The 17,665-nt window shown below is 52.3% G+C and overlaps 1 protein-coding gene across 7 annotated transcripts in view; it reads right to left on the bottom strand.

Annotated features, from left to right (window-relative positions):
• The window catches only part of Arhgef10l (Rho guanine nucleotide exchange factor 10 like), a 123,884-nt gene that overhangs the window by 60,597 nt on the left and 45,622 nt on the right, over positions 1-17,665 (bottom strand). For 3 of the 7 annotated variants that reach the window (XM_057784345.1, XM_057784346.1, XM_057784349.1), the window contains exons 5-9: positions 14,278-14,369; positions 13,136-13,219; positions 10,504-10,673; positions 5,539-5,655; positions 2,490-2,598 (exon numbers count right to left, since the gene is read on the bottom strand). In XM_057784345.1, coding sequence (XP_057640328.1) covers positions 2,490-2,598; positions 5,539-5,655; positions 10,504-10,673; positions 13,136-13,219; positions 14,278-14,369 — 572 coding nt within the window. Of the gene's footprint in view, positions 1-231; positions 410-2,489; positions 2,599-5,538; positions 5,656-10,503; positions 10,674-13,135; positions 13,220-14,277; positions 14,370-17,665 lie in introns of those variants that run through there. The other 4 variants (XM_057784347.1, XM_057784348.1, XM_057784350.1 and 1 more) reach the window with 2 other exon arrangements.

Genomic DNA, 17,665 nt, shown 5'->3' with positions numbered 1-17,665 from the left:
ACAGCAACCCAAGGCCCTAAGGGAAAAAACGAGGCCCAGTGGGATGCTGAAGGGTCCTCCTCCCAGGCTCTGACTCCCCCACCACGAGAGGCTCAGGGCAATGAGTTCCTGCTATTCAAAGGCTCCAGTGCCTGTGGCAGCCACAGATAGCAGGAAGCGGGAGACAGAGAAAAAGAGAAGTGGTGGCCAGTCCAGCTGCCGGAGAAGCAGGATACCCAGTCAGGCCCTTACCTGAGCAGGACACAGAGGAGGAGGAGGAGGACGGACAGCGAATGATAGCGTGGGGGTGAGGGTGGGGGTGGTGAAGGCCCTCCTGCCTGGCCCACATACTGCCTCGGGCATCACCACGCACCCACCCCAGCCGCCGTGTCCTAGGCTTCCTCTTCCCCCACGAGCTGCTGGGTAACATTCTTGGCCTGTGATCTGAGCCGCCCAGCTATTAATAACGCCTCTGGGGGAGGGTCATTTTAGGCCCAGGGCTAGTGGGCGGAGTGGAGAGGGTGTCCCAGAAACAGTCCCCAGTCACTCGGCCTGTCTACTCCCTTATAGTAGCCAGTGTCCCCTAAAGGTAGAGAAGGCATGGGGTGATCAGCTTAGAGGTGTCACCTCTACAAAAACTGGGTGAGGTCCCAGCTTGCAAGGCCAGAGAGACAGGATGGAACCCAAGGCAGTGTGATGTTACGCTGGTACCAAATGCCACCAGGGCTGACAGCCACCAAGAACAATGCCTGCTGTGCTGGACTCTTTCTGTGTGTACTATGGTCATCCTCTCCTTGGCCTCAGGAGACAGGAGCCACTATTAGCCCCATTGCATGAAGGAAGAAACTGAAGCACAGGACAGCAAAAATGCACAATTTCCAAGAGACAATTTCCAAGGCGCTGTGGGTTCTCCTTGGCTGGGAGCCATGTCCCTTCAAAGTGCCAGTCCATGTGTGAGGCCAGCAGAAGGCCCTCCCCGGATGCAGCCTCCTCCCACCCAAGGTCTGGCACCCTCAGCGTTCTGCCCAGACATCACTGATCATTAACCTACTGTCCTACATCTTTGTCCCCTTGTCCTCTTGTCTGGTGTCCCCAAAGATACAACACATCACAGGTGCTGGGCCTTGCTGGGAACCCTGTAAGGGTCCCAGTCTGGACATTATCTGGAAGACGGGATCAGTGCTCTGGTGGGCATCAAAAGCAAGAGATGGAGACCTGAGTAGGGCCTATGGAACTGGGGGATCTTGGGAGAGTGGCCAGGACAGAGAGAAAAACCAAGACTATGGCTAGGCAGGTAGATGTGTGGACAGAAGAACCCTCAATTCCTGCCAGGAGCAGATCCCAGGCAATGCCTTGGGCTGGCAAGTGCAGGAGGCCTGTGCAAGCCAGGAAGGCCCAGGCAGCTGAGCTGTGAGTAGCAAAAGAACACCACAGGACCCTCTCCACCTGCGTCACTTCCCCAACCAACCCTCCCCCTAGCTACCCGCATGACTCACCCCAGATGCTGAAATGCCACCTCATCAGAGGGTGCAGACTTCAGCACACCCCATAGAGCCCTTCATCTGCTCCCTCCCCCACCCCCAGCTCTATTTTTCTCCCAGAGTGCCTATCGTGACTAGACAGTATATTATCTATTTGCTCACACTTAAGCCTCCCATCACCCTGACCAGAGCATTGGCACTGCAGGGATCCAGGGAGAAGTTACAGCCATTCCATTCATAGCTGTATCCAGGGATGGTGGGTTCCAAGCCATAATAGTCCACAGTAAATAATTGTAGAATGAGTGATTGGTCGATTGATCAAATCCAACCTTGGGGCACTTCTGTCTAAAACCCTGGTGACTCTCTGATGTCTTGAAGGGCAAGTGCCCAGCCAGGCCCATAGAGCCACACTGACCTGGCCCTGACCTCTCACCCCAACCTCTTCCATCACCCCCATGCCCTCAGGAAAGTCTATGACGTGTACCTGTCCCCTCGTCTGTAAACGAGGCACCCAGCAGACACGCCATAAATGTCGACCCTCGATTCCTCTGCTCGTGCTCAACCTCTGCCCTAGAGCTCCAGTCTCCTCTCCTTGTAACCATTCTCCTGCCTCACTTTTCGCCTCCACCCATGCCCATCTCCACACTCCCCCAAGAACCTGAAAGACTAGAGTCTGTCTGAACCATCATTTCCCACTGCATCTGGAGCCCCTGGAAGAAATTCTGGCAGGTTCACTAAGGACAGTGTTTAGTAGGTATTCAATAAGTAGTGGTGAAAGGAAGATGGACAAAGAACATTCTAGATAAAGCCAGGTGAACCAGGAGGCAGGAGGGCGACAGTCATGGCCACACACTGAAGGGAGGTTCCCACGGCTTACGGAAGAAGCTGGCCACACCGGTCAAAGGTGTGGGAAGCAAGCTGAGACTGACCCCGACATTTAGGGTTCAGTTCGGAAGAGGCCAGGCACCAGCCACGTCACCCCCAGAATGTCCCACCCCCAGCACACTGCCAAGTGCCACCCCTGCTCACCAAGGACGTCTTTCCTATGCAGAAAAGAGACTTTACGCATGACGGCCATCCGTGTCTTCTCCAGCCCATCTCGGGTCCCGCTCTTGGCGGCCTTCATGAGCTGGGTCATCTGAGCAAAGGCAGAGGGGGAGTCATCAGAGCCGGGGACCTCTGCCTTCAAGGTACCTCAGTTCAGACATCATAACCAGCCAACCTGGTTCCATCTATTCTGAATGGGTGAGAGCAGCAGAGGCCAGGGGTGGCAGTGAGGGAGATGAGCTCATGCTCCAAGGTCCCTCTGTGGGCAGGAGAGAGCCTGACCTCTACCCCTCTACTTAAGGGGGTGATAGGATGGGAAAGAGCCAGGTCTGGGTTCCAACCCCAGCTCTGACACTGCCCAGCAAGTAGACATCTCTCTGAACCCCAGACAGAAGCATACAAGCCACCCTTTCAGGTGAGCAGAGACTGAACAGGCCAGCTCTGGGAAGGTCCCTGAGGACTGACCTCCTCCCTGCTGAGCCAGGAAGGGAGGCCCGACCCTCATTCCCCAACAGCCAAGTTCGAGTCTCAGCCCGCAGGGAGGGAAAACTGGGGCCACAGGATGCAGAAGCCACACGCCGGTGCTGCCAATAAAGCAAGCCAAGCAGGCCTTGCCACCGGCGAGAGGGCAGCGACATGCTCATGGTGGGAAGCAGACACCCTGCCACTAGGACCCAGACCTGAGAGGAAAACTGCTGCCCCCTTGCCCTGCCCCTGCCCCAGCCCCAACACTTTCAACACCGCCAGAATTCATGATCAGAGTGTTCCACAAGGGTGGTGCATCTGCACTGCCCAATATGGGGCCCACGTGGCACTAATGGGCACTTTGAACATGCCGTGTTCCGAGAACTGGAAATCTCAATCCCATTTCATCTTACTTTCAATGGGAGAGCCACACATCCATGCCGTGGATGTTCCAGGAAACACCCTCCTTTCTCAGGCTCTGATGAAGAGGAAGGTGCAAATCTGGAAGTGAGGGTTCCCTTGGATTCACTGGCCTTGCCCCTGCCTCTAGCAGCTCTTTGGCTCCCAACTGAAGGGCTATACCCTTCTCTTCATGGGGTCTGAGTGAAGACAGACAGAGCCTGGGGGAGGCAGGATCAGAATCTGGTGGGGCTTAAAGCCTGAGGGACAGGCTGAGACTGGGGGGACTGAGAGCCTGGGGGACTGAGAGCCTGGGGCTGGGTTGAAAGGCTGAGGGGGCAAAGAGTCCGGGGACTGAAAGCCTGGGGGTGAGCTGAGAGCCCTGGGGGAGGCTGAGAGCCTAGGGGGCACTGAGAGTCTGGGGACTGGGTTGAGAGGCTGGAGGTACTGAGAGCCTGGGGGGCTTAAAGCCTGGGGGAGTTGAGAGCCTCCAGGAATGAGAACCTGGGGAGCTGAGAATCTGGGGGCGGTGAGCTGAAGCTATTGGGAACCAACAGAGAGCAAAGGCTTTTTAGGAACAAGACTGGCTTTCGGGAAACAGGAGAAAGAGGAAGTGGATTCCCACCCCTTGCTGTATTCATAGCTAGGATTTTTGGTCTCTTGGTAGGAAGGGTTTATAAGCACCTCTGAAAATCTAATGGGGTCGGGGAATAAACATCAACCCCAGAAACTGCGCATGGGTATACCTCTCTTCTGGGCCACATCCAACTCTGGGGGTTATTACCTAGATGGAACCATCAATGGAACTATCTTCAGACGCCCTGTGTGGCCTTGGGGGATCACCAGAGCCTTTCTACTTGGCACTTTTCAGCAGGTGGACAACCCAGAAGGCTCCATGAGTTGGTCTGGCATATGCACCCTTCCATACAGCGCAAGCTGGGCCAGAGGCATCAATGTTCTACCCTCTGTAGGCTCCTAGCTCCTCTCCTTGCTCCCTTCTCGGCTCACGACCTTCAGGGTATCTGCTGGGGTCTCTCCCCATTCTCCTGCTGACCCTGGCTCTGCTGCAGTGGGCAGAACTGTAGGACTGACAGCATCCGGACCCTGCCATGCTCAGACTGGAGCCCAGCTCTGCTGCTGACTGCAGGGGTGACTCTCAGCCACTACCTGTTCTCCTGGTACTAAATGATGGTGGAAGGACAGCCATCCCTGGGTGCCACAGGGACTTTACAGTTACAGTGGCTGCCATCACTAAGTTTATAAAGCCAAGTATCATCAAGTACCTTAACGGCCTCATCATCCGGTCCCCATATCCACCCTGGGCTGCTACTACTTATGGCAGAGAAATGGAGACTTCGAAGCCAAGGGGTCTGTCTGCTCAGGGTTACTCTAGGTAAACAGTGAGGCTGGGATTGAACCCAAATCCACAGGGTTCTACGGTCCATGCTGTGTGCTGGCTGCTCAGTTAAGACCATCTACTGGGGGGCTGGAGAGATGGCTCAGTGATTAAGAGCATTGCCTGCTCTTCCAAAGGTCCTGAGTTCAATTCCCAGCAACCACATGGTGGCTCACAACCATCTGTAATGAGGTCTGGTGCCCTCTTCTGGCCTGCAGACATACACACAGACAGAATATTGTATATATAATAAATAATAAATAGTTAAAAAAAAAAAAAGACCATCTACTGATGCCAAAAGCATCACCCAGAAGTCTAGTTTTCTGATGCAGTGCAAGCTGGTCTTGAATTCCCAATCCTCCTGCCTCAGTTTCCCAAGTCCTGGGATTGAAGGCATATGGCTTCCAGGTCTGGCTAGGACTCTGCGATTTTTTTTTAAAGGAGAACTCCAGGTCATTCTAGGGGCTCTTAGGTTTGAAACGCCACTGGGTATTCTTGTGGTTCATTGTCATCTTTCTGGCAGTGTGGGGTGGGGCGCGGGGTCTAGGCAAGCACCAGGAAGTTGAAGAAATAGCTAGCTCATGGCTTGGCCTTCCTGCAGTGCAAATATGAGTGTAGCCAGGTGACAAGAATCAAGGGTGGACTCCCCAGGCTCACACCCACCCTCCTTGGTGGCCCAGTAGAAAGACCCTCTAGGGCCGGGAGAGAGGGACAGGCAGACAGTACCTTACAATTGCACTGGGCCGGGAGAGAGGGACAGGCAGACAGTACCTTACAATCGCACTTGAGCTTCAGCTCCTGCATGTCTCTCCCCCCAACTCTCAAAGCCAAGATGTCTCTCTTAGTCCTGACGTATCTCTCCTTTAGCCTAGTCAGGTCTGGAGAAAGCTGGGGCCCCAAGCGGCCAGGCAGAAGGAGAGCAGGCGAGAAGAGCAGGCGGGAAGCGAGGAGACAAAAACACAGACAACAGGGGAAAAGGAGACTCAGGTCACATGGCAGACGGACAATTGGGGCAGGCAGATGGGATAGCAGTCTGGGTGCATCTGGCTGGAACCTGCACCTCCAGATCCAGCCCAGCATGCCAGGCAGCTGAAGCTCTCTGCTGTGGGACTCCCAGCTGCTGGGCAGCAGAGTGGGGAGGCAAGTGACCTCAGGCCTCCCTCTCATGGCAAAAGGGAAATGATACTTGGATGATATCGAGTATGTCTTCTCCTCACCCCAGGCCTGACAATGGGGCTTCTAACATGGAAGGCTGACAAGGGATGGATGGGCTGAATGACAGGGTGGGGACAATGAACAGGTATGTGAACAAAGGGATAAGTGATTAAAAGAAGATTGCTGGACAGATGAATGGACAACATAGACAGATGGATTGATGGATGTGTGCAAGGACTCAAGGGTGGGTGGGGTGGGTGGATGGATGGATGGACGGACTGACAGACGGACGGACGGACGGACGGATGAGTGGATGGATGGATGGATGGATGGATGCATGGATGCATGGATGCATGGATGGATGCATGGATGCATGGATGGGTGGAAGGACGGATGGATGGATGGATGCATGGATGGATGATTGGATGGATGGGTGGATGCATGGATGGATGCATGGATGGGTGACTGGACGGACGGACGGATGGACAGATGGATGGATGGATGGATGGATGGATGACTGGATGGATGGATGCATGCATGCATGGATGCATGGATGGGTGGAAGGATGGATGGACGGACGGACGGACGGATGGATGAGTGGATGGATGGAAGGACGGATGGATGGATGCATGGATGGATGGATGGATGGATGGATGGATGGATGGATGGATGGATGAGTGGATGCATGGATGGATGTATGGATGGATGGATGGATGGATGGATGGATGGGCAGACAAACAAATGGATAGTGAGCAATTGGCTATATTTCGTTGGGTAACTATAGCTGGGCTAACGGATGATGGAGCAAAGGCTGGATGTCCAGAGTCAGTGCTGAACTGATAAATACTTACCAACTGGTTCACAGGGGTACAAGCCCTGTGTCTCGGTGTCTCCACATCTCCACAGTATGGAACTCCCAACCCTGGCCAGCCACATGCCACCAAAGTAGCACCATTGAACACTGATTTGTAATGTAGACAAGCTAGTCCAAGCTCACCCCAACATTCCACTGGAGGAAAAGGTGAGTGAGTAGAAGAAAAGGAAAGAAGGAAGAAAGAAGGGAAGGAAGACAAAAGGGAGGGAGGGAGGGAGGGAGGGAGGGAGGGAGGGAGGGAGGGAGGGAGGGACCACGACATGGAAGCATGAATGGGGGGTGACTGGTTTAACTGCTATCTGGAGAATGGCCAGATAGAAAAAACAGGCATTTAAATACACGGCCTGTGTGAGCCACGAGGGCATCTGATGAAGCACACAGACGATAGAGACATGTTATACTTCTGGACAGACCATACACTTCTGGACAGACAGACCAGCAGAAAGATGGAGCAGGGACTCTGCAGGAAGGTGGGCATACATGTCAGTCTTGGCTTCCCACTTACAAGCCAGGAACGTCTCTGGACCTCTCTGAAGTTGCAGTTTTCTTGCTGGTAAAGTGACCACGAGAAGTTCTAGGTATCTAGCTTCATAGATGGCCAAGAGCATTACTGGACGTCCCATGGAAAGCCCGGAGCTTAGTAATGGTTCCAAGCAGGAGTCACTAGCATCTCATCTCTTAATAAGTCCTCTGCATTTACTAAATGGATGGATCAATGGATGGAGGCGGGATGAATGGAGGGCAGACAGACAGATGGAAAAGGTCCTCTTACCCATATATAAAGCTGAGTCCTGGCCTTGTCATTCACTGGTTGTGTGACCCCAACCATGTCACCTAACCTCTCTGAGCTTCACTCCTATACGTGAAACTCCTACTGTCAGCAACTCTGACAGCTCACTCCCAGCACACTGGGCTCTATCTAGAGCCTTGTTCAGCGATAGCATGAAACCCTCAAGCCCCTTGACCTTCTGGCCCCTTATCTCTCTGAGTGCCAAGAGAATAAAGAAGCGTTAGGATCCAAGGTCACTGGCTGAACTGAGCCCAATGAGAATGAGGCCAGAGTGAGCCCACCCTTCCCAGACTGCCCTAGCTGGGTCACAGTGATTGGTTACAAAGAGGTCACAGGCAGAGAGAGAGGGGGTCTCACAGCAACCCACCTCATGCCCAGCAAACATCTGCTGACCCTGGTGGCCAATAGAATGATCAAGGTAGCTGCCCACACCTGGGTCAGGCACTTCTAAGAAGGTCCCTTTATAGACACTTTGGTCACTGTTTTGGGCTAGACTTGATTGGCCTAGGCATCTAAAGTAAGGAGTCCACTGGCTAGCTTGTTGCTGGGGCTCCAGTCAGACTCCAAGGACAAGATGAAAACTCCCACAAACGCCTGCCATCCGGAGCCTTGCAGCGCACACAGCACCCGTACAAGCAACAATGGCCTTGAAACACAGAGGCTGCAGTGGCAGACAGAGAGCAGGGACCCCAGCAGCCCAGGAGAGTGAAGCCCCACGGGCAGTGCTTGGCAGCATCCGGGCAGTGCTTGGCAGCATCCCTAGGCAGAGAGGAGAAGCCACACACACCCTCACATCTCCCTAAGAACCAGCCATTAGGGAGCATGGATAGAGAAAAGGCCCTCCTGTTAAAAGTCCCTAAAACTGCACTATAAGCTCACTCCCGCACTCCTTGAAGTTGTACAGCCTAGGACCAGAGGGCTAAAAAGGCAAACTCTGAGTCAGTGTCCCTGGTAGCAGACTCCAGGCATCTGTGACTTCAACCAGCTCCCATTAGGACTCTGAAGCCATGCAAGGCTAAGGCCTGCTGTTGGGTAGCACAGGTCTGTCATTTTCACCCTCCCTCCCCCAGAGATTCCTGCGATTCCCCTCAGATCTGCATCAAGAAGGCAGGAGTGAGCCGGGCGGTGGTGGTGCACATCTTTAATCCCTACACTAGGAAGACAGAGGCAGACAAATCTCTGAGTTCGAGGCCAGCCTGGTCTACAGAGTGAGTTCTGGGACAGCCAGGGCTACACAGAGAAACTCTGTCTCAAAAACCCAGAGGAGGAGGAGATAGGAGTGGCCCTGGGTGATAAGGAAGGGCCACAGGATGCCCAAGGCACAAGAGTCTACTGGTCACCATCCAGAGCCCCACAGTCCCAGAGCCAGACATCTCTATGGAGAGGTGACTCGGGGAATTGGGGTGAGAGTGGGGGGCTGTGGTGCAGTGCCTCTTCTCTAAGGGAGTAGATGCCCACCCCTTTAGAAAACAGGAAATAATCGCAGGCCAGCTTGGGCTGCCTCTCCAGCCCACAGACATCAGGATTATCTCCTCAGGCCTCAAGAGTCCTGCCACCAACTCTCACCTGGCCTTGCAAGCCCTCAGGCTATCCCATTGGTCTTCCACACAGGTCAGGCAAGTTGCTGGGCAGGACCCATTCATATCAACGGAAAGGCATTTTTATCTTTTTTTTTTTTAACATAAGTTCTCATGTAGCCCAGGCTGGCCTCAAACTTCATAAGCAACAGATGACAATCTTGAACTTCTGATCCTCCTGCCTTCATCAGCCTAGCGCTGGCATTGTAGGTGAACCCCACCACACTCGGTTTATGAGGTGCTGGAGGTGGGAACCTTAAGCACTCTACCAGCTAAACCACACCCCAAGTCCTTGTTATCAGTCTTAACAAACTACGTCATACACAGCATCTCCTCCTAGACCATAAAGGTCCACCAAGCCTGGGTCAGGTCTTCCTGGACCCATACTGTCCCACATGACCTAAGATGATGGCGTGGTACACAGTAGGGTCTTAAGAGCTTTGCTTTGTGGTCAATGAGCTAAGCTACTTCCCATGGCCTCTCCTGAGAAGTTTAGGGTACAGACAGTTGGGTGTACTCAACACAAGGCTGAGTAAAAGCTTTCTGGACTTTTCTGGTCAGCACTCCTCTCCCGGAGATACCTGAAATCCAGGAACAGGCAGGTAGGAATACTGTAAGCCTTCCTGGGAAGTCTGTGAAGTCGGCTGGAGCTAGTCACAAATCCCAACTGCCACCCACCGCCGACCCGTATGTCTAAGGGGAGTCCACCTGTCGTCTCCGGTCAGGCGGGACCCTTAAGCTTCACCCACTGAATCTCAATCTCAGCATGGAACATGAGAGGAGAAGAAACAGCTCAGGAGAGGAAGAACCAGATCTCCATCCCCAGCGGCTCCTCGTGAAACAGACAGGAGAAAGGCAGAGAGCCAAAAAGCAAATGGCGGGCCAGAGCAGCTCTGATGTTCCCTGTTCACACACCCCCATCACCTGTCCACTCCCCAGGGCAAATGGTACTGTGTGGGTCAGAGGGTGTACCTGGTAGGGCAGGAAAGCCAATGACCAACTCTAATCATTTGGTTGGGCTTCATGGACCAGTGTTTAGAAGAATTCTGAAGACCAGTCTAAGCCCATGAACATCACAATAAACTAACCTAGTCTGCATAGAAATGCAGGAGACAGGGGAGTACCTGCCTCCATTCCAGGTTCTCCACAGCCAAACAGGATTCCAGGTCACTTCCTGACTTGGGATGAACCAGGCCTCTGGATGAAAACTCACCATATATTGTTGGAAAGCGATGGTGCCCAGATGGGGGTCTAGTGCCCGGCCCTCACCACCCACATCCCTTCCTGAAGGAGTCTGGGTGCCTGCCCAGACCTTGAGAGATACCCCCCAGGCTCCTCACCTTGGGCTGGAAGGACCCCCGGTGCTTAGTCGGCTCTGCCTCTGGTTTGACCTCTTCCCCAGAGTCCTCACTGTAGCTCTCAAACTCACTGGAGCTCCAGCCTAGGTCCTCAGCCTCACGTGGTGCTCCGACACGGTGCACATCCTCGTAAAGTAGGCCCCGTTCTGCTCCTGCCAGCCAGGGACAATCTGGTGAGCCAGAGACCCCAGCTACCCAGATCCAGAACCCCAGCGGGTAAAGGCATAAGAAAGGGAGGGAGGACGGGACAGGCAGACTGATCTGGACCCAGACTCAGCTCTGCTTCCTCAGAGGCAATGTCAGAATGCCCCCCATCTCTCTAGAAGAGAAAGACCTGAGAAAACAGGAACACAAAAGAAATATGCCCAACACGGAAGGCTCCTTAATCCTCTCTTAACATGGCACCCCTCTGAGTGCAGGGTATTCGCTACTTGGCATTTTTCCCAGTGAGAGAGGAAACCTCAGAGTCAAGTCTAACTGGAACCCTAGTGTGCTCCTGGGTGACTAGAGACTTCTAAAGTATCAATGGGAAGACACAGGAAGGGGCTGGACTTCCTTAATGCTGTATCCCTCCCGTGTAGTCCATGTGGTCTGCTAGGGTCCAGGAGGGGGCGCAGCTGGCCAAGAGTCCAGGAGGAACCCTCTCTTTCAAAGACCACAGGACGTGCCTTAGCAGGAGTGGGAACAATGAGTTGAGTGTCCTGTCTCTAGAGGACCCAACGGGGCACTCATGAGCGCATGTGTGTTGCCTCAGTTCATCTTGCTTTTTGAACGTGGATCTATCACGAGGACCTGAGGTTTGCCAATTCGACTAGGCTGGCTAACCAGCAAGCCCAAGGGGGCTACCTCTGCCTCCCTAGCTGTGGGATCACACCATGCCCAGCTTTTTTGCATGGATTCTGGGGATCAAACTTAACCCCGCCTGCTTGGTAGGGAGTACTTTACCTCCACTCATGGGGAGGTTATTTTTAAGCCAAGATGTTAGACCATCTCCAGGATAGAGTAGCAGGCCACCCTGGCTGTGACCTTGAGAACGCTGGGCTTGCTATTTCTGCATTGGCTACCCCCACAGTTATTGCCCAAGGAGATAGACCCTAGATCCTGGGGATGCCTGGAAAAAGACCCTGTGACCCCTGAGGACAGAGAAGACCAGGGCCGGGTCATCAGCTGATGGACCTTATTCGGGTGAGAAATCAATGAGAGAGGCCCCATCAGCCACTGAGATTGCCCAGCTTTGGGATACACCCTGACAAACCCCGGCCTCCTAGCTCCATCAGTTATCTTCCCCAGGATCCAGTGAGCTGCAAGCAGGTAAATATGATCCAAGCCTGGCCTAGGCCTGCTAAGGTGACATGCACATTGCTGGCCCATCTGTCCCTTTGCTTGGGACAGGAGGCAGGAGATTCTCAAAGGCCCTCTAGCCTTGTTATTGTCCGTATACTCCCCGTGGTACTACATATTGTCCAAGGATGGTTACTGCTGTCCCATCAGACTAAGGGCTACTCAAAAGCAGGGATGATGTTTTCCAACTAGGTGGGGATCCTCCTCCATGCCCCCAGGAAGCAGAACAATGAAGTTTAATAAAAAAAGAAAGAAAGAAAGAAAGAAAGAAAGAAAGAAAGAAAGAAAGAAAGAAAGAAAGAAAGAACATCTTATATTCAAATTCTAGCTGTGTGATCTAGGGCTTAGGGTTTGACCTCTCTAATGCTTATGGAACCACAAGTCCTACCCTGCCTATCTCAAGGGGTTGACTCTGCAGGAGAATCAAATGTGCTCCCTCTGTCAAAAAATGCCACCCAGATCCTCTAGGGGGAGGGGCAGAGCCTTGGACTTGAATTCCAGTCTGGCCTCTTAGTGTCTCCTCATCTCTAAAATGAAGACATAATACCCCTAGACACAGGTATCATAGCAACATGTGAAGAGTCAGCCTGGAGCAATGGCGTGTGCCTGTAATCCCAGTTGACTGCAGAGGCAGATGATGAAACATGAGCTCAGGGCGAGCCTTGGCTACTTGGCAGGACCCTGTCCCAAAGCACCAAGAGTCTGAGATAGCTCAGGGCTAGAGTGCTAGCATGCACGAGGTCTTGGCTTTGGACCACTTTGTGTGTGTGCCCTTGTATGCATGTGTACGTATGTGTGTGTTCATGTGTATATGCACATGTATACATGTACATGCATATGTGTATTGAGCAGCCTGGCTTAATGCATGTCAATCTCTCACCACACACACACACACATACACACACACACACACACACACACACACACCCCACCTGTCCCTCTTCTGTCTTCAACTCAGCAGAGTCTCTCTATGTCATTCTTCAGGCCAAATAATCTGTCCGCTTCTACCACTGCCCTGGAAGCCTACACAGCTAACTCATTCTCCATGGCGTTAATCAAGGTTTGGGGAAGTGACTGTCTTTGGGGACTCATGGTTTAATGTCATCCTACCCAAGACCCCAAATCCTGTCCGCCCAGTTTGCCCAGACCTGAGGTTATGATGAATCTCTGCTTATATGTCTGCAGGGGTGTGAAAGATGGGGACAGAGAGCACTGGGGACAGAAGGAAGGGGAAGAGACCTTCCGCCAGGAAGGAGGTCAGAAGAGACCATACCGGGCTGATGGGCGTCTGGGCTCTCACAGGGGACGTCGTCATAAATTACATCTTCATCCAGGGCAGGGAAGGTGAATCGGTCAACTGGTGACAGAGGGGAGAAAGGTCACCCAAGTGGTCCACAGAGGATGGACCATCCCAAGTCGTCCACGGAGGGTGGACCATCCCAAGTCGTCCACGGAGGGTGGACCATCCCAAGTGGTCCATGGAGGACCAACCATCTGGTAGCCATCCATGTGTCCTGACTTTCACCACCAGGAACACAATTCACTGCCTTCCTCTAGCACACTGGCCTTCTCATTGCCCGCCACAGATCCCCAACTTGCCTCCCTGCCACCCACACACCTCCACCCTGGTCAAGGCACCTGCAGGGAAGCCCTACCCTGAAGCCTAACTCCAGGATGGGCAGAGTAGGGTTAGGGAATCTATCCTGACCCCTGGGCCCCCTAGAAAGGCCCTAGCCCCTAAGGGATGCCTTCCTGAGTCCTGCAGCATCCAAAACCTGGCCAGGCTCTGTCGCCGATACCCTCTTCTTCCTCCTGCCCATCCCACTCTCCAGTGGGTCCAGACTGGATCCCTCTCCTGGATGGCTGTGACAGTCCTCACCAGTCCTGCCCCTTCCCCTTTGTCTCATCCTCTCGTCCAGCCTCTGAAGTGATGAAGCACAAACAGGATCACATCATTCACCTTTGTCAGAGGTATTCGGGGAGCTAGGGCATGGCAGCCTTCGTCACCCCCTAAACGCTTCACTAACAAGAGCCATGAGCTGCTTGGTACTTCCACTGAACCCTGGCTCCTCCTCCAGAAGCTGCCCCTCTCACTTGTGTGGGAACCCACCTGCTCCTGAGTGTGGCTCTCCTCACAGAGAGCCTGGACCAGCCACCAGGGAGCTAACTCTGGCCAGCCTCTTGTTGGAGCCTCTGAGAGCAGGTGGACAGCTGGATGAAGGATCTAGGTCTCTGGTGAGCAGTGAACGGGCAGTCCATAACAGACAGCCAACAAGTCTGTGGTAACTCTCTAAACATGAATGCCCCCTTGGTTCTCAAGCACCCATGCCAGCTCTTGGCCTAGAAACTAAGAGACAATCTTGGTTCTACCTAGGGTGGGTGGCAGATGGGAGGGATGAACAAGGAGTAACTTACTGCGACGTGAGCTCTTCCGCTTCCAGCTGGAGCGCCGAACCCCAGAGAAAGCTGCGCCCACAGCATCCCCATTGCTGACCACCGCGGGTGTCCTGCGGAGAGATGGGTCAGTGAAACTCAGGCCTCCTTGGCACACTGGGAGGATGGTGACTATGGAGAGCGGCTTAGCGTTAGACCCTCAGGTCATCTAAGCTGGGCTAGCCTTTTAAAAAAATCCAAAGTAAACCTTGGCTCTGATTCAAGACATGGTTTCTCTGTAGCTTTGGAACCTGTCCTGAAACTCGCTCTGTAGACTAGGCTGGCCTTAAACTCACAGAGATCCACCTGTCTCTGCCTCCTGAGTGCTGGGGTTAAAGGTGTGTGGCATCACCACCCAACTCTCAAGACTATTTTTTTAATTCTTTTTTTAAAGGAGGTGCTCTATTTTTTTGAGATTTTTTTATGAATGAATGCTCTATTTGGATATACCCCTTTGCCAGAAAGAGGGCATCAGATTCCACTAGAGATGGTTGTGAGCCACCATGTGGTTGCTGGGAATTGAACTCAGGACCTCTGGAAGAACAGCCAGTGCTCTTAACCGCTGAGCCATCTCACCAGTCCCATGATTCAATACTATTAATGTTACAAATTGCAACATTTTTACTGTGCTTAGAGTTCTATGCTCTTATAGAAAGAAACACACTGTTTCATCATGGAAAGCGAAGACTTCATTTCCCCCACCCGCACTCTTCAGCACCTAAGTATTCTCTTTGGGATTAGATTTTGTTTGAATGTTTGATTTTAAAAATTACTGAGTTGAATTTCATTTAAATAAAATCACAATATAAATTTTGATCTGGAATAACCTTTAACAGCCCCTGCAATGGTTTTAAACAAACATTCTTCTGCTGTTTTGTACTGGGTATCTGTGTGAAATAGCAGAATAGTCTCAGTACTGATGAAAACAATCAACCAACTATGAAAAACAGTCGCTGTGTGTGCTGCTGTGTCCAATGCTTACCAGAGATTTAAATCTTCATAAACGAGCACATCCACTTTATTAGTATGCAAACTCTGTTTATGCCTTTAACCACTGGTAAAATTATACATATGCTAAGGGATTGATAAATAAATGTCTTAAAGATCTATCATTGCTAAGCATGTGGTGCATATACCTATTTACAGAACTATGCATCCAAGGTTGGATATAAGTTTCTCAGGTGAGACGGAGACAGGAGTTGGAAAAGTTTAAAGAGTTTTAACCAAGTATCCAGGCTGGGAAGTAGGCTCTCTCACTGGCTCGCTCAGACCACTGGGCTAACTAGAAGGTGACTAAACCCACGTCTGTTTGCAGTGAGGACTGTGTTCCCCCACTATTCAAATGCTGAGGTTGTAGTCAGGTGAGAGGACGGCTCAGGAGGTAAAGATGCTTGCTGCCGGGTTTGAGGGCCTGAGACTGATTCCTGGGACCCACACAGGGGAAGGAAAGATCCAACCTCCTTACCTTATCCTTAGACCACATACATACATACACATACACACACGCCACAAATACATATCCTAATAAAAATACAAATTAAAAAATCTAAAACATTTTTAAAGCTAAAGCTTGCACTTATGTCCTCAGCTACTCCCCAGTCCCACTGTATCACACAAAGTCCTACGCTACCACCAGGTGATGGTGGCGCACACCTTTAATCCCAGCACTCGGGAGGTAGAGGCAGGCGGATCTCTGTGAGTTCAAGGCCAGCCTGATCTACAAGAGCTAGTTCCAGGACTGGCTCCAAAGCAACACAGAGAAACCCTGTCTCAACAAACAAACAAAAAGTCCTAGGCTACCCTATCTATTGTGGTGGTTTGAATGTGATTGGCTTCCATCGGTTCATGTATGTGTATGCTTAGTCCCCAGATGATGAGTGGTCCGGGAAAGACTGGCCTTGTTGGAGGAGGCATGTGTCACTGGGGGGTGGGCTTTGAGATTTCAGAAGTCCATGACAGGCCAAGTCTCTTTATCTGCTGCTGCCTACGAATCAGGATGTGGTACTCAGCTACTACTCCAGCACCATGCACGCTGCCACGTTCCTACCATGATGATAACAGGATAACCCTCTGAAACCCTCTCAAACCCGGCAGCAAGCATCTTTACCTACTGAGCCATTCCTTCATCTGACCGCAACCTCAGCATTTGAATAGTGGGGGAACACAGTCCTCACTGCAGTTAAATATTTTCTTTAGTAAAGCTTGCCTTGGTCATGGTGTCTCTCTACAGCAACAGAACAGGGACTGAGACAGAAGTTGGTACCAGGGACTGGGGTATTGCTATGACAGAGAAACCCTGTCTCAAAAAAGGAGGAGGAGGAAGAGAGGAAGGAAACGCTCACCCATAAAGGTAGAGTGAGAGGAGATAGAGTCTTTGGGGAGGGGATTAGATAGTGAGAGACCCAAGGGAGGAATGAATCAATGACCTCTGATATAAGGAGCTACCAGCAGCCCCTTCCCCCTTCCACCATGACCGATCACGAGAAGATGACAACCATCTATAGGTGAGAAAGTAGCCCCTGGCAGACTCTCGATCTCCTGCAGCCTTAATCTTAGCTACGTCTTTGCTTCTGCACCCCCGAGGGAGACAAAGTCTGACTACAGTAATATAACCCGGCCTGCACTTGCTGGCCTTGTCCACTCCACCAGTGCAGGGGAGAAGAGATGGAGAGGAAGCTGGAGTGTGTAAGCAGTCGGGGAGAGATGTTCACATGGGCCGGGCAGTTCCAGGAGAGCAGAAGACAGAGCAGCAAGCCTTCCTCCCACACAGCCCCAAGGTCTTGCTTGCCCTCCTCTCTCACAGACAGGAGATGAGCTGCATTCTCCTGCCTGCCCCACACCTTCAGCCCCATGCACAGTAGGCACAGTGATGCCCAGGGTCCAGAGCTATGAAAGGTAGTATATACTCTCTGTGACACACCTGTTTACTCATCCTTCTTCCCTCCCTCTTCTTTCTCCTTCCCTTCCTTCTTTGTGCAGGAAATGCAACACCAGATATTATAGGTGCAATTATGTCACCACCATGCTGAAAACCCAGGTATTACCTCATAGTCAGCCAGATAACACGCCCAAGAGAAAGTCCAGCAGCCAACTTCAAGGCTATCACGACTTTGCTAACAGCAGATCCTGTGCAAACTTTAAAGTTGACCTCAAGGTGGGGCCGGGCATTACTGGGTGAGGTCAAGTAGCTTTAGAGGGACCTGGACATGCCAGGAGTACACTACATGCACAGAGGGAGGCTGAAGGATGAGCCTCCCGGCTGTGTGTTATCAGAGCACAGGAAGTAGCAAGCACAGGTCCTGGTCCTGTGGCTAAGGGCCGGCTGGCAGTTGTCATCCCCACACAGGGTCACCTTCCTGCCCACCTCCAC

The sequence above is a fragment of the Chionomys nivalis genome, chromosome 11, assembly GCF_950005125.1.
Source record: "Chionomys nivalis chromosome 11, mChiNiv1.1, whole genome shotgun sequence".
In the NCBI taxonomy this organism is placed as follows: domain Eukaryota; kingdom Metazoa; phylum Chordata; class Mammalia; order Rodentia; family Cricetidae; genus Chionomys; species Chionomys nivalis.
The sequence above is the reverse complement of the archived record's forward strand: the minus strand, read 5'-3'. Positions and strand labels throughout refer to the sequence as shown.